General features: G+C 37.4%; 1 protein-coding gene across 3 annotated transcripts in view; it reads left to right on the forward strand.

Annotated features, from left to right (window-relative positions):
* Window positions 1-21578, forward strand: part of agpat5 (1-acylglycerol-3-phosphate O-acyltransferase 5 (lysophosphatidic acid acyltransferase, epsilon)) — a 198647-nt gene that overhangs the window by 135136 nt on the left and 41933 nt on the right. Inside the window, exon 10 of one of the 3 annotated variants that reach the window (XM_051916836.1) lies at window positions 9929-10542. The exons of the other annotated variants lie outside the window; for them this stretch is intronic. Within the exon in view, the coding sequence (XP_051772796.1) occupies window positions 9929-10011 (83 nt within the window). The 3' untranslated portion in view covers window positions 10012-10542. Of the gene's footprint in view, window positions 1-9928; window positions 10543-21578 lie in introns of those variants that run through there. 3 annotated transcript variants of the gene reach the window in all.

The following is a 21578-nucleotide window of genomic DNA, read 5'->3' on the forward strand; positions in this document are numbered from 1 at the left end:
TTCCTCCCCTGCAGGGTAGGTTGTGGCCTCCGCAGCATCCCCTATGGGTTCGCTTCCCAAGTGTTGTCTAAGTCTTACTGTAGTGGGTCTTGCGGAACAGTAGTAGACTCTCTCAGTGTAAGCTGGCCCCCTTCTCCGCCCCCCAGGTGCGCCGGGTGGCTGGAGCTTACGCTGGGCGCTGGAAGGGGTCAGTAACTGTGGTGTTTTAATTGGGATCCCAATTCGTCGGTCACTACTGACGTACGTCGAATGTGACCAACTGAAAGGGAACCCTGAAGGAGGGAACGGAGACGTAAGTCCCGTCACCACAGTTCCTGTGCCTTCGCTGTAGTGCAGACTCAAGGTAGTCTCCTCAGCGAAAAACAGAGCGCGATTGCATCCGCTTCTCTATTTATACCCACCTGGCAGGGGCGGTGTGTATTATGCAAATATCGCACGCCAATTCCATTGGCTTGTTTAGTTTCACTCGAAGCTGATAGGGCTCTCTAACGATATCCCAATTTGTCGGTCACTACTGACGTATGTCTCCGTTCCCTCCTTCAGGGAACAAGGGTTACATACGTAACCAAGACGTTTTCCTGTGGTATTTGTAGTTAAAACACAGTAACCACAACACTTACCATGGTATTATCACAGTTACTGTAGTTTTACTGTGGTATTTGTAGTTAAAGCACAGTAACACAACACTTACCATGGTTTTACCACAGTAACCACAACACTTGCCAATACCTTTTTGTAATTCAATATTTTTTTCTGTCTTGCAGTTACTTCAGATCACATACTCCTCCATCTAAAGTTAGCAGCCAGAAAAATGGAGCGCAGCTGGAAGCATTTCGCATTTCGTGGAGAGAGAGAATGATTGAGTACAGAAAGGCCTTAAAATCTGCTAGATCTGCTTATTTTTCAAAACTTTTATAAGAAAATAAACACAACCCTAGGTATTTATTTGATACAGTGGCTAAATTAACAAGAAATAAAGCTTCAACTTCTGATGTTTCCAAAGAGCACAGCAGTAATGACTTTATGAACTTCTTTACTTGCAAGATTGATAATATTAGAGAAAAAATTATAACCATGCAACCGTCTATTACAGTATTGCGTCAGATAGTGCATTGTAGTGTCTCTGAGGAAAAATTCAGTTCATTTACTGCTTTAGGAGAGGAAGAATTGTCTAAACTTGTTAAATCATCAAAATCGACAACATGTATGTTAGACCCTATACCGACTAAGCTATTGAAAGAAATGCTTCCAGAGGTTATAGATCCTCTTCTTAATATCGTCAATTCATCTTTATCACTAGGATACGTACCGAAAACTTTTAAGCTGGCTATTATTAAACCTCTTATTAAAAAAACACAACTTGATCCTAGAGAATTAGTCAATTACAGGCCGATCTCAAATCTCACTTTTCTGTCAAAAATACTAGAAAAGGTAGTATCATCACAACTATGTTCCTTTTTAGAAAGAAATAGTATCTGTGAGGATTTCCAGTCAGGATTTAGACCGTACCATAGTACTGAGACTGCTCTCATTGGAGTTACTAATGATTTGCTCTTATCATCAGATCGTGGTTGTATCTCTCTATTAGTGTTACTGGATCTTAGTGCTGCATTTGACACTATTGATCACAATATTCTTTTAAATAGACTCGAAAATTATGTTGGCATTAGTGGAATTGCATTGTCATGGTTCAAATCATACTTATCTGACCGTTATCAGTCTGTAGTAGTAAACGAAGAGATGTCATATCGATCACAAGTTCAATATGGAGTACCGCAAGGCTCAGTACTAGGACCGTTGCTGTTCACTCTGTACATGCTACCCTTGGGAGATATCATTAGGAAGCATGGCGTTCACTGTTACGCTGATGATACTCAGCTCTATATTTCTTCGCGCCTTGACGAAACTTACCAATTCACAAAATTAACAGAATGCATAGCTGATATAAAAAATTGGATGACCAGTAATTTCCTACTACTAAATTCAGAAAAAACAGAGATTCTAATTTTTGGACCAAAAACTTCTTCACGTAATAACCTAGAATACTGTCTAACACTTGATGGCTGCTCTGTTAAGTCTTCGTCGTCTCTTAGGAACCTGGGTGTGCTCTTTGATACCAATCTTTTATTTGAAGGCCATGTTACTAGCATCTGTAAAACCGCATCCTTCCATCTTAAAAATATATCTAAACTACGACATATGCTCTCAATGAAAAATGCAGAACAGTTAGTTCATGCGTTCATGACCTCAAGGCTAGATTACTGTAACGCTCTACTGGGTGGTTGTTCTGCTCGCCTGATAAATATACTACAGCTCGTACAAAATGCAGCAGCTAGAGTTCTTACTAGAACTAGGAAGTATGACCATATTAGCCCAGTTCTGTCAACACTGCATTGGCTTCCTGTTAAACATCGTATAGATTTTAAAATCTTGCTAATTACTTACAAAGCACTAAATGGTTTAGCTCCCCAGTACCTGAGCGAGCTCCTAATTCATTATAGTCCTTCACGTCTATTGCGATCTCAGAATTCAGGCCAGCTGATAATACCTAGAATATCAAAATCAACCGCAGGCGGTAGATCCTTCTCCTATTTGGCACCTAAACTCTGGAACAATCTCCCTAGCATTGTTCGGGAAGCAGACACACTCTGTCAGTTTAAATCTAGACTAAAAACGCATTTCTTTAACCTGGCATACACATAACACATTACCAATTTATATTTTCAAATCTGTTAATGGATTATTAGGCTGCATAAATTAGGTCAGCCGGAACCGGGAACACTTCCTATAACACCTGATGTACTCGTTACATCAGAAGAAGAATGGCATCTACGCTAATATTAGTCTTTCTGGTTATCCCGAGGTTCACCGTAGTCAACCGGATCCAGGCCGTATCCAGGTGAGACCAAGAACCTGTGCCTTGACACGACCACAACGCAGCCCTGAAGTATCAGCAGAGATTGAGTCAACTAGATCATCCACTCTGAGGGCCTCATCGACACAACAACCACGACACAGTTCCTCATCAGCCATGATGAATACAATCCTCAATTGGATGGAACTGGAATAAATACTTTTGATGTTGCGATCCTGTCGGACTTATGATAGCTACCTGAATCGTAACAAAGCACTGTTGGCCAGAGGAGAACTGGCCCCCCGACTAAGCCTGGTTTCTCCCAAGGTTTTTTTCTCCATTTAAACACCTATTTGCCACTTGTCTGCCACCTGATGTCACCTGATGGAGTTTGGGTTCCTTGCCGCTGTCGCTTTTGGCTTGCTTAGTTGGGGACACTTGACATTTGACTTGACATTTGATATTCAACAGTGCTTTGATCTGCCTGCATTGACACTATTCTTTTAAGAGCTGCTGTGCAGCCAAATAATGTACCAGTTATCAATGTAAAGCTGCTTTGACACAATCTACATTGTAAAAAGCGCTATATAAATAAAGGTGACTTGACTTTTCATGTTCATACTTTTCAGTTGGCCAAGATTTCTAAAAATCCTTTCTTTGTATTGGTCTTAAGTAATATTCTAATTTTCTGAGATACTGAATTTGGGATTTTCCTTAGTTGTCAGTTATAATCATCAAAATTAAAAGAAATAAACATTTGAAATATATCAGTCTGTGTGTAATGAATGAATATAATATACGAGTTTCACTTTTTGAATGGAATTAGTGAAATAAATCAAGTTTTTGATGATATTCTAATTATATGACCAGCACCTGTAAGTGGGACCGGAAACATGTTGGGAAAGATTAAAAGACTCGGTAATATTCATCAAATTAGAGGCAAAATTATCAGAGATATCATCAACATGAATGTTGAAGTCACCAATAATCACAATTCTAGACAGCTTAAGAATAGATGACAAAAAATCACTGAAATCATCTAAAAAGGAGCTGTTTGGACCAGGTGGCCGGTAAATTAAAATACAATAAATAAAATAAACAGTGATGTCATTGTCCAGCTCATTTCAGATCAGACACCTACGAGATCAAAGGCAGATATTGTGGGATTCAAGATATGTTACTAATAAACTGGACAAGTGGCTGTTAACATATGTATTTGTCATTGAATCATTCATTCAAGAGATTTGTTCATAAATGCTGATTCATCTAGTAAAGAAACAAGTGAAGTATTTATGGGTGAGTCATAGAATAAATAAATAAATAATTTATTCAAATCAATTAAATAGACTGCAGCAATTAATATTTTGTCAGAACCTCTAGTTAATTACATGTTGTTTTGTTTAGTTGGTGTTCAGAATCATGGGAGAATCAAATTTTATTGTGGGTGTGGGTAGGAGCATTAAAAAAAAAGGAAGATGATTATGGCTGTCTTTTTTGTCAATTCAGGTTTTGTAACATTTTAAAAGCTCTTTATTCCACAGACAGTAAAAACTAGTCAGTAAAAATAAATAAAGGAAATTTACTTTTGATACTTACACTTTTAAAAGCAAGTACTTCTGTACTTTTACTTAAGTAAAAATCTGTCTTTACAAGTAATATGGAGTAATATTTAACAAGCAGTATCTGTACTTTCACTCAAGTAGGGTTGTGTACTTTGTCCACCTCTGCCTTTAACCGAATATGAAGGTATTCCAGTTAGGGAGGAAGTAACTTATCTTGGTATCAATATCTGTAAAAAATCAGTCAGACAGAGTACAATCCAATTTCCAACCCCTTATGGTGAAAATTTAAAAGAAAGTTGATATGTGGCTTATGAGGGATTTGCCACTTAAAGGTAGAGTTCTTTTGTCCAAAACAGAGGGGCTATCTCGTTTAGTCTATCCTGCAAAAGTATTAGAAGTACCAAAATCTTTTCTTAAAACTTTGATTCAACTTCATTAAACTTCAACTCCCCATTCAGTTATCCAATTTTCATAGACAGGTTCTTTTATGTTGGCTTCTTTTAGCCATTTTATGTTGACACATTTTTATGTTGACACATTTTTATGTTGACACATTTTTCCCTCTACAAACAGTTAATTTGGAATAATAAAATTGTTAAAGAATAAATCAATCTTCTACAGCAATTGGGTTAAAAATTATTGATTGACATCAAAGCAAATTTAAAAGTGCTATCTAATGCTAATCGTAAATACTCTAAGATTATTATTCACGTCGGCACTAATGATCAGTCGGAGGTCACTAAAATAAATATTAAAGAGGTGTGTTCGCCAGAGCAATGAGATACTTAGCTTACTGTCCTCACTCAATGGCTGGCTGTCTAAGTGGTGTCTGCAGAATAATATAGGGTTCATAGACAATTGGAAAGGTTTTTGGGGCAGACCTGACCTGTTGAAAAGAGATGGTATCCATCTGTCCTGGAATGTTGCCACTCTTGTTTCTAGTTAAATGGCAGAGCTGAAACATGACAAACTGGGGCCCAGGTCAGGAAGCAGACAGACTGGCTAAACTGACCTTCTGCTAGCTATCTCATGTCACAGAAGTCAGATAAATCCAAACACATAGAGACTCTTTCACCTAGATATCACATAGAGAGTGTGTCTGTTCCCCGATTTAGTAAATACAAAAAACTCCCAATCCCATTTAAGGGTAAAAATTTAATTGATGTTCAACAAATTAAAAACAGATATAAAGCAGATGAACAAATGATAAAGCTTGTGTTGTTGAATATTAGATCCCTTTCTTCAAAAGCACTTATTGTAAATGATATGATCACAGATTTTAAACTAGATGTGCTGTGTTTGACAAAAACCTGGCTAAAACCAGATGATTACATTACTTTAAATTAGTCCACCCCTCAAGATTATTGTTATAAACACGAGATTCGTCTGCAAGGCAAAGGGGGAGGTGTTGCAGTAATTTATAGTAATATCTTCAGTATTACTCAGAAGTCTTTCACATATATGGTGCTTCATGTATCGTTATGTAGTGTACATGATAAATCCCGTTTAACATTTGTGCTGGCTACTTCTATACAGGCCACCAGAGCACCATACAGACTTTATCAAAGAATTTGCTGATTTTCTATCAGAGTTAGTACTGGCTGCAGATAAAGTCCTAATTGTTGGTGATTTTAATATCCATGTAGATAATGAAAAAGACGCATTGGGATTGGCATTTACAGGCATTCTAAACTCTATTGGAGTTACACAACAAGTGTCAGGACCCACTCATTGTCGTAATCACACTTTAGATCTAATATTGTCACATGGAATTGATCAATATCGATGCCATTGAAATTCTGCAGCAGAGCGATGACATCTCAGATCATTATCTAGTCTTGTGTATACTACATTTAGCCAAGGCTGCAAAACCACCTCCCTCTTACAAATATCGTAGAACTATCACCACTAAAGACTGCTTTTTTAAATAATCTTCCTGATCAGTTTCACCTCTTCAGCATACCAGATAGCTTAAAAGATACTAACTACTACTGACTCTCATTTTTGCGTACAGAAAGGCCTTAAAAACTGCTAGATCTGCTTATTTTTCAACTCTCTTAGAAGAAAACATACACAACCCTAGGTATTTATTTGATACAGTTGCTAAATTAACGAGAAATAAAGCTTCAACTTCTGACATTTCCAAACAGCATAGCTTTGACTTTATGAACTTCTTTACTTGCAAGAATGATAATATTAGAGAGAAAATTATAACCATGCAACTGTCTACTACAGTATCACATCAGACAGTGCATTGTAGTGTCCCTGAGGAAAAATTCCATTCATTCGTTGCTATAGGAGAGGAAGAATTGTCTAAACTTGTTAAATCATCAAAATCAACATGTATGTTAGACCTTATACTGACTAAGCTATTGAAAAAGATGCTTCCAGATGTCATAGATCCTCTTCTTAATAACATTAATTCATCGGTAACACTTTACAATAAGATTCATTAGTTAACATTAGGTAACTACATTAGTTAACATGAACTAATAATGAACTGTAATAATACTCTAATTCTAATAATGAATCTTTGTTAATGTTAATTTCAACATTTACTAATAAAATACTACTTGATCCTAGAAAATTAGTCAACAGGTTACAGGTTGAGGTTTTTTATGTCAAAAATACTAGAAAAGGCAGTATCATCACAACTACATTCCTTTTTAGAAAAAAATGGTATCTGCAAGAATTTCCAGTCAGGATTTAGACCATACCATAGAACTGAGACTACTCTCATTAGAGTTACAAATGATTTGCTCTTATCATCAGATCATGGTTGTATCTCTCTATTAGTGTTACTGGATCTTAGATTAGTAAATGCTAATCTAAGATCCATTAGCATTTGATCTAAGATCATTAGCATTTGACACTATCAACCACAACATTATTTTTAATAGACTCAAAATTATGTTGGCATTAGTGAAATTGCACAGGCATGGTTCAAATCATACCTATCTGACAGTAAATGAAGAGATGTCATACCGATCACAAGTTCAGTGTGGAGTACTGCAAGGCTCAGAACTAGGACCGTTGCTTTTCACTCTGTGCATGCTACCCTTGGGAGAAATCATTAGGAAGCATGGCATTAGTTTTTTCTGTTACACTGATACTCAGCTCTATATTTCTTCGCACCCTGACAAAACTTACCCATTTGCAAAATCAACAGAATGCATAGCTTATATAAAAAAATGGATGACTAGTAATTTCCTACTACTAAATTCAGAAAAAACAGAGATTCCAATTTGTAGTGTCTGTTCAAAATTGGATCTGCCCGTCAAGTTAGAATCTTCAGAATGCTTTTAGCCTCCTGAACTGTGCATGTAAATCACGAATCGGCTCCGGCAAGTCCGGGACCAATTGCCCCATTGGCACCTTTGTTACCCCAGTAAAGAAAAACAGAACACATTCTCACCAGCCCCAGAGACTTCAAAGAGTCACCCTGGTGGGACTAAAGGACATACGGTCACAGACACTGGCCACAACCCCAATACACACACACATACAGACACTCACAAACACGCATGGAGATTGTGAATGTACATTTATCCTCCAAATATGACTGTGCCAATATGTACCCGTCGCTGTATTTAAAGGTGCACGTATTTATCCCTAGTATATAAGCTTAGCTACGACTGTAGTTGTATTAGTTTTCTTCTAAACGATAAAACTCAAGTATAAACTGTATCTCACCTTTTATGTCTTTGCCATCTGACAAGTTTGGTCTCATTGTAAAGCTTTCGTTATGCTCTAATTGAAAATGTATGTCACATGACTGTAAAATGCATTCTTCTATTTTTAATGGTACTTTGAAGAAAATGTACTCCGATCGGACACTTCGTAAACCATGCAAATTAGGTCATAAATGGAGACAAAGAAAGAGTTTGCCCGCCAAAATCGCACCCTCATCATTGGCTGATGTATCCCAGGAGGCGTTCTGGCCTGTTGTCCTTAAAACACAATGACACGCATCTCTCATTGTCTCTCGATTGTCTCTCGCCATTTCACACACGTCTCTCCCGGACGTCTCGGCGACCGCGCTTCCATCACGCGCCCCCTCTCTTCGGGACGACCATCTTTTGGCAACAAGTTTCTTTGTCAAACCCTCTTCATCCGTCGCCCTAAGTCTTCTCTCTTCATCGCCTAGGAGACGGACTCTTTTTCTTTATTTTCCGGTTATCTTACTCTTAAGTTAAACCCTTGTTTGAAAATCCCGCCGAAGAACACCTTCTCGGAAAAGGACCAATCGCTTCAGCCGCACGCACCGAAACTCCCGCAGAAACACGAAACGACCACAGCACCTGAACCTATGCAAGTATAGAACCATTCTTTCCAAAGCGTTTTAAGCTCGATGTGTAAGCTGAGTTTCCTTGCTGGCTCTCAAAGGTTTTAACTGTTAGTAAGTTGCCATTCCTTTGATCACCTCTGTTTTCTTGACTTTACTTTCGCTTTCTATATATGTGTATTGTTTGTGTATGTTTAGTAGTATAGTCTCTGTATCCGTAGTTTCATATATTAAATACATTATATTCATGCTCGATTGTTTTTTTTGCTCATGCAACAAACCCAGGTCACTTTAACGTTTCGATCCAGTATCCTTGCTTTACGCATTGATGCTAGAATAGGAAGTCTTTCTCGTGGCCAGAGAAAAACCTTCCTTTTATAATCGGCTATGAGGAGCTAACGGTTTGCTGGACAAACTAATAGTTTCTCTAAATTATTATCAAACCAGAACTAATCATATATGTGATTGATTATAATTCGTTGTAATTAATTCACAATATATGTATAATTCCCTCTCGGGTCGGTATATGTATTATAATTAATCATAAAGCTTTATGATTTATTATATTCATATATTTCACCCATAAATTAATTAAATACCTGTACTGATTCGCTACAAATTATTGGCTCAAATTCTCTCTTAACACTTGATGGCTGTTCTGTTAAGTCTTCGTCATCAGTTAGGAACCTGGGTGTGCTCTTTGATTACAATCTTTGATTTGAAAGCCACATTTCTAGCATCTGTAAAACTACATTCTTCCATCTTAAAAAAATATCATATGCTCTCAATTACAAATGCGTTTGTAGTTAGTTCATGCGTTCATGACCTCAAGGCTAGATTATTGTAATGCTCTACTGGGTGGTTGCCCTGCTCGCTTAATAAACAAACTACAGCTAGAGTTCTTACTAGAACCAGGAAGTATGACCATATTAGCCCAGTTCTGTCAACACAGCATTGGCTCCCTATTAAACACCGTATAGCTTTTAAAATCTTGCTAAATTGCTTACAAAGCACTAAATGGTGTAACTAAAAGTTTGCAGCCAAACTTATTTTACTGTTGGCCAGTTGATAATACCTAGAATATCAAAATTAACCGCAGATGGTAGATCCTTTTCTTATTTGGCACCTAGCATTGTTTGGGAAGCAGACACACTCTGTACTCATTACATCAAAAGAAGAATGGCATCTATGCCATCTACTAATATTAGTCTCTCTGTTTATCCCAAGGTTTACCGTTGTCAGTCGGATCCGGGCCGTATCCAGATCAGATGGAGGACCTGCGCCTAGACACGACCACAACGTATCTCTGAAGTGTCAGCTAGATTGTGTCAACTAGACTCTCCCCTGTGAAGGCCTCATCGACATGACAGCCAGTGGCACAGATCCTCAACAAAACCCTTTCCATACCGACGTGATGAATCCGATCTTCAACCAGATGGAACTGGATTAAATATTTTGACTGTTCCGATCCCAATTTGACTTATGACTTTTGACTCATGCACTGTTCATTGTTGGCCAGAGGAGGACTGGTCACCCAACTGAGCCTGGTTTCTCCCAAGGTTTTTTTTTTTTCTCCATTTTTGTCACCTGATGGAGTTTGGGTTGCTTAACTGGGGACACTTGATATTCAACACTTGATATTTTTTATCGGTCTGCCACCATTGTATGCAAATTGGACTGAGCTGGACAATGACATCACTGTTTTTTCCAGAGCTTCTGTGTAGCCAAACTTATTTTCCTGTTATCACTGTAAAGCTGCTTTGACACAATCTGCATTGTAAAAAGTGCTATATAAATAAAGGTGACTTGACAAAGTACACAACTCTATTACTTGAGTGAAAGTACAGATACTACTGGTCAAATATTACTCCATTACAAGTGAAAGCTGTATAGACAGATTTTTACTTGCTGTACTTAAGTATCAAAAGTAAATTTCCTTTTTTTTATGTCAAAGCATTGTTTTATTATTGTTGCATTGTAGTATGTAATACTTACAATACCTAATGCCTCTGAAGCAACCTTCTGAATACACTGAATAGCTTTTACTCTCAGTGGAATAAAGAGCTTTTAAAATGTTACAAAACCTATAGAAATGAAACAACTGAATTGACAAAAAAAAAAAAAAGACAGCCATAATCATCTTAATTTTTTTTTATTTAACGCTCCTACCCACCCCCACAATAAAATTTGATTCTCCCACAATTCTGAACACCAACTAAACAAAATAACATGTAATTTACTAGTGGTTCTGACATAATTGCTGAAGTCTATTTAAAATTGTTTAATTGATTTGAATGAATTATTTTTAAAAAATATGTTTGATGATTCAATGATTCAATAAATTACTCATAAATACTTACCTTTTTCATTACTAGATGAAACAGCATTTATGAACCAATCTCATATGAATGATTCAATGACAAATACCATTTTTTAACAATCACTTGTCGACTTGTCGCCACCTGGTTGCGAAACAATGTAATGATACAATCATTATTTCAAGCATCAAGTTAACTTTCAGAAGGTGTTTGCCCTGTTTTGGTCATAGACATCAGTGTTTATATGCAAACTGTAAACTTTTATCCCTGTACTTCTGTGATAATTTGAATATTTGTAACGCAGAATGAAAATAATGATAGGCTACTGTGTGGTTGAAAAGACTGTTTTTGAAGCTGTTTCATGATAACTGCTCTCTCTGGCTCAGCGACAGCACCAACATAGATTTGAATCTTCCGGTATGATTTTTGTCAAACGTTTAAGACAGGTAAATCGGTATCTTTTAGGTAAGCGATTGTGTGGGTGTTTGAAACGAGATTGCGATCTTTTTATGAATAATCGTGCAGCTCTACACATAACAATTAATTATACAAGGAAACAAAAGTTATAAGATATTAACTTATTTAATCGTCTTCTTCCATTTTGGTCTTGTTTGGGTGTTGCTTTGCAAGAAGTCAGTCGGAGAACAGGTGCACGGTCACTCAAGGCTTCCTTATTTATTGGGCCTGAGACAGTCAACTGGGAGAGAAAGCATCTCAAAGCATTTTGAAAGTGACACACTTCCTGCTGCCAGTTTGTGGCATGTTTTGCATCCATGTGATCAGACTCCTACACCAACACACTGGTGAAGTTTCATAAAAATTAATCAATATAACACACTTCCTGATTCCCTTTTCTCGCCATAAATTCGTTGCCTCGCCATGGCCAAACTGTTCGAGATATCAAAAATCTGCTGGCAATTTTTCATCATCAATGTCTTGACTTCATGCTGACCGAGTTTGGCGGTGATCGGATTGATCGCCTAGGAGGAGTATATCAAATTCCAGAGCATGCGTTTTTCAAACAACCCGTAATAGTCGACTTCCTGTTGGGGTGGCGTATAACTTAGAGAACGAAAGTTGTTAGGCCTGATGAGGTCTATTTGTGTGCCGAGTTTCATACAAATACGTGCAAGCGTGTTTGATACATGGACCAAGTTTTCGGACTTTGTTCAAGGGGGCGCTGTTGAGCCCCCTGCCATGCCCGGGTACCAGCCTCTGTGGCGTCCTAATGGCTGCAGATTCCAATGTGTGTGCCAATTTTCAAGAGTTTTTGAGCATGTTAAGTCTCCCAAAAAGCCCCGGAAGACGGAAATTTAAAAAAAAATATATATATAGCTGCAAGCACCGATGACGAGCCCAAGCCCGGTGGCATCACCACCCCGGTTGCTTCAGGGCAACTGTGCACAGCGGGCAATAGGCATTTAAAACGGTTAAACAGCAAAGGACTATGTCAAATTCACTCCACATTTACTGCACTTTAAGGTGGTGCTATAGAGCCCCTCCTCCCCACCCATTTCTAAGGCTTTGCCCATGTCTACTGGATAATAATCCTGACATGTGTCGAGTTTCATACAATTTGAAGCATGCTAAGAGTCTCAAAAGCATCCAAAACGAATGTTAAAGTTTGATGGGTTGCCAAGGCAACTGTGTTTGAGATATCACGATTCTTTTCAAAGGTCTACATCTGCCATGTTTTGACATTATTCAAATGAAGTTTGAAGCAAATCGGGTAAAAATAAGAAGGTACCACCCCATTTTTGTCAAAAGGTGGCGCTATGGAGGCCCTTCTCCCTGCCCATTTATATGGTTTTGCCTTCAGCTTGGGCCCTAATAGCAATAATCCTTAGAAGAACAATAGACCCCTGCGCCTTAGTGGCTTGGGCCCTAATAATCAAACAGCACAAATAAATACAGTAAAGCAAAGATACAAATAAATAAAGCTTTTCAGGTTTTTCATGTATCCAGTTTTCAGGTACAGAAATTGAATAAAGTAGCTAATAAAATGTAAAACAACATTGCATGTAATCTTGACTGTATAAATAAAATAAAGATCAAACATTATTAATTATTAAGTTACTATTCAGTCATGAGTCTTTTGTTGTTTGATTAACATTAAAAACACATTCAGACAGCAGGAATGCAAGGGCTGCTGTCTCTTTAAGACATAACACACGGATCAGTACACTGATACTGAATACATGCATTCTTTCTCGACTGTATAAGTTCACCTAAGACATAACCGACTATGCTTGCTAGGATATTCGCCAAGACGGGCATGTTGATGTAATTTTGTGTGAATTTGTCCATTCAAGCACAAGACTTGAAAGAGACCTCAATATTTGCGCGCGGTACACGCGCTTTCGCGTGCGCGCTTTAGATGAGTGCACAAATCTTCTCACTGTTTTTTTGTTTTGTGATGGTTGTTCATGAGTCCCTTGTTTGTTCTGAGCAGTTAAACTGAGCTCTGTTCTTCAGAAAAATCCACCAGGTCCTGCAGATTCTTCAGTTTTCAAGGATTTTTTTTCATATTTGAACCCTTTCCAGCAGTGACTGTATGATTTTGAGATCCATCTTTTCACACTGAGGACAACTGAGGGACTATTAAACTATTAAAAAAGGTTCAAACATTCACTGATGCTCCAGAAGGAAACACAATGCATTAAGAGCCGGGGGTGAAAACTTTTTGAATTTGAAGATCAAGGTAAATTGTACTTAATTTGTCTTCTGGGAAACATGTAAGTATCTTCTGTTGCTTCTGAAGGGCAGTACTAAATGAAAAAAATTGATATTTAAACGAAATAAGAAAAATTTGTACATCTTTATCAATATATATTTTTTTTTTCCAACTACACATGGTTGATGTATTTATTTTCTTTTGTACTGTGCAATACTGTATTCATAACCACAAATGCTTACAGTAAAAAAAAAAAAAAAATAGTTTGGTTTCAATCTTTCTTTCACGCTTACCATGATTTTTTCAACATCTCTCTGCAAATTACTTTCAATCTTATACAGAAATGTACATAGCAGCTTATGAAAGAAGAGCTTTAGGTTTTGAATAATTGTGTATATATGATATATCCAAAAATAGAATATTATGGCAAATGTGTTTGCAAAGTAAGACAAATGTTTGCTTTTAAGATGTGTTTGTGATATTTTGAATGCAGAGTTTCATTTTGCATTTTGTTTGTGCAATTCTTGGATTTGTGTGTAAAGTTTTGAAAAAAAGAGACAAAGTTTTGAAAATGTGTGTAAGCAGTTGAAAAAAACTGTAACATCATTGCATGTTTCTCTATTTAACTTTTTTTATTAAAAACATAACATTTAAAACATAATTATAAAGGTAAAATGCACTGGGAAATCAATTTAAGGGGGCAAATATTGTCCCTTATGGAAAAGGTGTGACTGCAGGAAGAGAGGGGGTACGCAGAAGTATGTTAAATGGGTTTGGGAACCACCTGGCCTACACCAAATACTGATCCCTAAACCTACCCGTCTCCACCCCCTGGATCTGCATCAAACCTCGCCCCCCTGGATCGTGTGTACTGCAGTGAGGAGCTATGAAGAATACAATTGTATTGAAAGATTGAACGAAAGGAACCGGACAGTTGTATTTACACTGCAAAAAAAACAACAAAAAAAAACAAGGCCTTTCTGTTTCCATAAAAAATCTACTATTTATAAACCTCCTAAAACATATGTTTACCTCATAGGCAAAACTGCATAATTTTGATTTGTTTAAAACAATTAAAAAATACTATTTGGCCAGAGTAAAAGAGTAACTATCAGAAATCTGAAAAGTGTTTTATACAATTTTGCTTTTACGGATATTTTGATAGCCTATATTTATTCTAAAACAAGCCAGTGATACAAATGATTTTAGCATTTGTGTGACTGTACAAATGGCATTGCACACAAGGATATGCATAGTAAAATTAAGCGTGTAAGCTCCACATGTGGTTATTTCGGGGAGGAAACGAGGTGGAGATGCATGTACGCACAATCTTCCGCTGATCGATTTTGTGCAGGTTCTGGCGTAGGCATGTTTTTTTCAATCTGAAAACTTTTGGATGAAATCTACCTAAAGTTTTATACATGAGGCCCCTAGTCTGGAGAATAGAGTGGGCCTTGAGTACCACTTTTAGTGTGTAAGCATGTTTTAAAAAAAACTGTAAAAGGCCTTTCTCTGCAACTGGGGATGACTTGTATAAACCCTGTATATATTTACATATAGGATTATACAATTATCTAGTGATAACACCATGTTATTGCACATGCATTTCTTTCCACCAGATGGCACCAATCTGCCTCCATTCATTTTAAAATGATTTGATCTATTTTGACTGCATACATTTTTTTTTTTTTTAAATATATTTTTATTTTATATAGAAATAAATGGTGAATATTTAGTACCATGAAATCCCCTAAATATTAAAAGAAAAACATTATTACAGTTTTTTTTTCAACTGCTTACACACAAAATTCTTACTTGTCACACAATTTCTGAAACCTGACATTCAAACACCAGAACCACACACCAAATCTGCAAAACCATACACTAATTCTCGGCCTTCAACTCAGTTTTCAATTTTCATAAAACACTTTTTGCAAAACACAACACACGATTCTCTATGTAACACACAATAATCTAACAGGAAGTATCTTGATTTCCTTTTTCAAACACAGCCAGTAAAAAAAATACGTAGTTTGGTTTCAATCTTGCTTTCGTGTTTACCGTGAAATTTTCAACATCTTTGCCAATTACTTACTTTACTACATAAATGTACATAGGAGCTCATGAAAGCAGAGCCTTAGTTTTTGAATAACTGTGTGTATATGATATATCCAAAAATAGAATAAAGGTAAAATAGCAATAAATAGCAAAGGTGTTTGTAACGTAAGACAAATGTTTGCTTTTGAGATGTGTTTGTGATATTTTGAATGCAGTGCTTCATTTTGCAAGAGATGTGAGGCATTTTGCATTTTGTGTGTGCAATTCTTGGATTTGTGTGTAAAGTTTTGAAAAAAAAAGAGGCAAAGTTTTGAAAATGTGTGTAAGCAGTTGAAAAAAAACTGTAATAATATATTAATAATATTTTGTATAACTAAACATATAGTCCATTTCATTGAAAGAAAAAACTCATTCCGTTTTGCAATCAGGAGATATATGAACTATAACAAATGTGCTATTGCATTGCATACACGAACTGACTTATTTTTTTCTTCATTACAGTTTTTTCTGAATGCTTAAACCCTAACCGTGATTCTTATAGCACAATTTCTAAAACTATTAATACTTAAAGCAAAACCACTCACTGAGTTTGCAAAACTAAAAGCACAAACACTGCTTTGCACTCAGTTTGCAATTTTGTAACACACACTTTGCAAAACTGTAGGTACAATCCACTGCACAGCACTCTTTGCTACACAACTCACTGCTTTACACTCAATTTCCAAATGATCAACACACTCCTAGCAAAACTATACACATGTATGGCTATTATTTACACTATTTTGCCAACTGTCTGGCACACTGTCACATGTGAAAACTGTTTTAGATAATTAGTTCACTTTGCAATCAGCCTAAGCACTATAAATAAGCCACAGGTAAGCTGTCCGTGTGGAGTACAATGGAGGGAGCAGGAAGAGTGAGAAGAGTGAGAATTAGAGGAGGCCGAGGAAGAGGACGTGGAGGTGAAGAAGTAGGAGGAAGAGGAGGAGGAATAGGACGCGGAGGTGAAGAAGCGAGAGGGAGAGGACGACAAGGACAAGGAGGTGAAGTTAGAAGAAGAGGACAAGGAGGAGCAAGAGGAGGACGAGGAGGGGGAAGAGGAAGGGTAAGAAGAGTAAGAAATAGAATTACTGATGACATCAGAGCTACAATAGTGGACCATGTAATCAACCATGGAATGACCCTGAGGGAAGCTGGCCAACGGGTTCAGCCTAACTTGAGCCGCTACACTGTAGCAAGCATCATAAGGACATTTCAAAATGAGAATCAGTTAGTACAGTCACTTTGCACTAAGTTTTGTAGCACTGCCATACTCTAATGAGAAACACAACAATACCATACATGTAAAAATACTGAAATTGTTACTTTACAGAATTGCTAGACGTCTAGATGCTGGGGGCAGAGGAAGAATGTTCACTGCAGAACAAGAGACCCATATTGTCAATATGGTGATTGCAAATAATTCCATAAGGCTACGAGAAATTCAGCAGCGCATAATTGAGGATAACACCACCTTCCAAAACATACACAATGTGAGCATTTCTGTATTATCTTGTGTACTTGCCCACAACAGAATCCGAATGAAACAAATCTACAGAGTCCCTTTTGAAAGAAACAGTGAACGTGTAAAACAACTGCGATATGACTATGTGCAGGTAAGCTATAGTATCAATGGTACTGAATCTGGAAGTGCATACTGTAGTACTGTGCATGGGCCTGCTGTGCTGCATTTGTTTTGTCTTGTCCAGAGAGTGATGGAGCTAGAGGCAGATGCCATGGGTCATGAGCAGCTTTTTGTGGATAAAGCAGGTTTTAACCTCACTAAAACAAGGAGACGTGGCAGGAACATTATTGGACACCGTGCCATAATCAATGTCCCAGGACAACATGGTGGTAACATAACTATGTGTGCAGCTATAAGTCAAAATGGTGTTGTTCACCATCATGCAACCCTAGGCCCATATAACACTGCATACATTATTACATTCCTGGACACCTTACATGACATGCTCACTAATGTTCAGAGACCAGAGCAGACCAGATACGTCATCATATGGGACAATGTTAGTTTCCATAGGGCTGCTTTGGGCCGCAACAGGTTTACAGATCACCCACTCTTCACTGTACTCAACCTCCCCCCATACTCTCCATTCTTGAATCCAATTGAAGAGTTCTTCTCTGCCTGGCGCTGGAAGGTCTATGACCGTTATCCCCATCAACGCAAAGCCCTTTTACAGGCAATGGAGGAGGCATGTGGGGATATTGACAAGGCATCATGTCAGGCCTGGATACAGCATTCCAGAAGATATTTTCCCCGGTGCCAAGAGGACATTGCATGTGATGTAGACGAAATTTTGTGGCCGGACACAGAGAGACAACACGATGTAGACTGATTTTTTTTTTTTTTTCTCAGTGAAATTACTATTTTGTGTTTTGACTTGGAAAAATACACTTGTGTTTGTTTTGATGTGTGTAAAATAACACCAGTACTTGAAGTTTGGATCCCTTTATGTTTACAGAACTATGACAAAAGTATGACCTCAAACTGACATAGCCTACCTTGTGCACAGAGAAAGCAAAAGCCAGATGTGTTTTTTATTCATACCATCAGTGTGTAGTTGGCACATTGTGTGCTTATTAATGTGATGGCTTGTGTTAACTGTTTGATACGAAAATACCATTTTTACGAAGGTTTATTAGCTTTTGCAAGAGAACTACAATGTTTTGCTGATTTGGTAAAGCATTTTCTTATTCGTTTGTAGAGTTTTGCAAAAATAGCCAATAGTTACAAAAAATATGCTTAAGCCATCAGAAAAAAACTGTAAAGAGATAGCATTTTTCAGCACTGAAGACATAACATGTTTGTTGCATTGCATTGTATTGTGCATTCAGGGATAACATATGAGCTAAACCATGACAAATGTGCATTCCATTGCATACTTATTCCTTTGTGCACTGAAGTGATAACACAAAACAATATGTGCTGTTGCATTGCGATGCATACAAGAAATAACGTTGTGCATTCAGGAGATAACATATGAGATAAACTATAATAAATGTGCTATTGCATTGCATTGCATACAAGATCTAACATTCCATTTGTGCATTCGGGGATAACATATGAGCTAAACCATGACAAACGTGCATTGCATGATAATGTGAGATAAACTTTATTGCACTGCATTGCATACAAGAACTAACTCATTCCGTTGTGCATTCAGGAGATAACATATGAGATAAACTCTATTGCACTGTATTGCATACATGAACTAATTTATTCCTTTGTGCACTGAATAAATAACACATAACATGTGCTGTTGCCTCGCACAGCATTCAAGAACTAACTAATTCTGTTGTGCATTCAAGAGATAACATATAGGAAAACCCATATCAAATGTGCTATTGCATTGCATTGCATTGCTTACAGGAGCTAACTTATTCCTTTGTGCAGTGAACAGAAAACATAAAAATGTGCTGTAGCATTACACACATGATGTGAAAATCCATTCCAGTGAAGAAAGACATGTGCTGTTGCATTGCAATGCATACAAGAACTAACTCATTCAGTTGTGCATTCAAGAGATAACATATGCGATGTTGCATTGCACTGCATTCAAGATCTAACTTATTCCACTTAAGAGTAGCATGTTTGATGCAATGTGACTTAATCTATTGTGTGACTTAATCTATTGTGATTAAGTACATTGTGACTTAATCTATTGTGTGACTTAATCTATTGTGATTAAGTACAATGTGACTTAATCTATTGTGCAGTGAAAAATAACATAAGATATGTACTTGTTTGATTGCATTGTTTACATGAACTACCTTATTCGGTTGGGTATTGAAGAAAAACAGAAAATATGTGCTGTTGCATTGCAATGCTTACAAGAACTAAACTATCTGTTGTGAACTAAATTATCTGTTTCATAGCATTGCATACAAGAGCTAACTTGTTCATGTGCACTTAAGTGATAACACATAACATATGTGAGTTGCATTGCAATTGCAAGAACTAATGCATTCCTTTGTGCATTCAGAATATAACATACGAGACAAACCATAACAAATGTGCTTTTGCATTGTAGTGCATACAAGAAATTACTTATTTGTGCATTGAAGTGATAACATTTTTGTTGCTGCATTGCATTACATTCAAGATCTAACATTCCGCTGTGCATTGACGAGATAACATAAAAATGTGCTGTTGCATTACACACAAAGTGAAGAATAACACAATTGTTATTCTTCACACTCGTTTCATTGCATTGTATACAATAACTAACTTATTCCGTTGGTCGTTGAAGACAAAACATGTGTGCTGTTGCATTGAAATGCGTACAAAAGCTAAATTATCCTTTGTGCATTGACATGATAACACCTCAAACATGCTCTGTTTCATTGCATTGCAAAAACAAATTTGTTTCGTTGTGCTTTTAAAAGATAACGTGTTTGTTGCCTTGCATCGCATACAAGATCTAACATTCCGTTGTGCCAACGCACGGCAGTTCGTGACATAGTCACGAAATTTAATCTATTGATTCGTGTTCGTGGACACGAATTTCCCCTTTTTTTCATGTCACTCAACATGACTTTTAATCTAATGTATTTCTGTAGGACGTATCTTTCGTGAATACACCACGTTTTCCTTTCTGCCACTCGGGAGCACAGACGCTGTATTTTTTATATATATATATATATATATATATATATATATATATATATTGTTATTAATTTTTAAACTTTAAGCGCTACATTACTCAACATTTAAACAGTAGATTTTATCCTTGTTTTATTGCTTTATATTATGTAGGTGGCTACACGCTTTGGTTTGGTGTGTCAAATCTAACAGTGAATACTACAGTAACCATGAGCCTTATCGACGTTACTATGGTGACGACGCCAGCTAAAACTACCCGAGGACCCGCCGCCGATTCTCTTTTAATGATATGAAAGTGAAAGTGAAAGTGAAGTGACATGTGGCCAAGTATGGTGACCCATACTAGGAATTTGTGCTCTGCATTTAACCCATCCAAGTGTACACACACAGCAGTGAACACACACACACCGTGAACACAGCCATTGCTGCGACGCCCGGGGAGCAGTTGGGGGTACGGTGCCTTGCTCAAGGGTCTCACCTCAGTCTTGGTATTGAGGGTGGAGAGAGCGCTGGATATTCACTCCCCTCACCAACAATCCCTGCCGGACCTGAGACTCGAACCCATGACCTTTGGGTTACAAGTCCGACTCTCTATCCATGACCATCATTTTTAATGAGACTGTCCTCCGAAGAAAAACGACCCCATAGGTCGTTTAAGCGTATGTCGTCATCAAATGACCTTTGACTGCAATGAGAGGAAGGAGTGATCTTAAGCGTCGTAGTCCAGGTGTGTTTTATTTTATTTTTTAAAGTTATCGTTCTGATTGTCTGCAATTCATGCGTAAGTAACAATACCACTGAACGAATGTGATTTTACCACAGTAACTGTAGCTCGATCCTAAAGCCCAGTGACCACAGCACTTTCCATATTTTTACCATAGTAACTGTAGTTTTGCTCTGGTATTTGTAGTTAAATAAGAGTAACACAACACCATGCTTTTAACACTGTGGTATTTGTAGTTAAAACACAGTAACAACATTGACCATGCTTTTGCCGCAGAAACTGTGGTTTCACTGTGTACTATTTGTAAAGCACAGTAACACAACACTTACCATGGTATTATCACAGTTACTGTAGTTCCCTTTCAGTCGGTCAAGTTCGACGTACGTCAGTAGTGACCGATGAATTGGGATTGGGAAAGAGAGCCCTATCAGCTTCAAGTGAAA

This window comes from Ctenopharyngodon idella, chromosome 13, assembly GCF_019924925.1.
Source record: "Ctenopharyngodon idella isolate HZGC_01 chromosome 13, HZGC01, whole genome shotgun sequence".
NCBI classification, from domain to species: domain Eukaryota; kingdom Metazoa; phylum Chordata; class Actinopteri; order Cypriniformes; family Xenocyprididae; genus Ctenopharyngodon; species Ctenopharyngodon idella.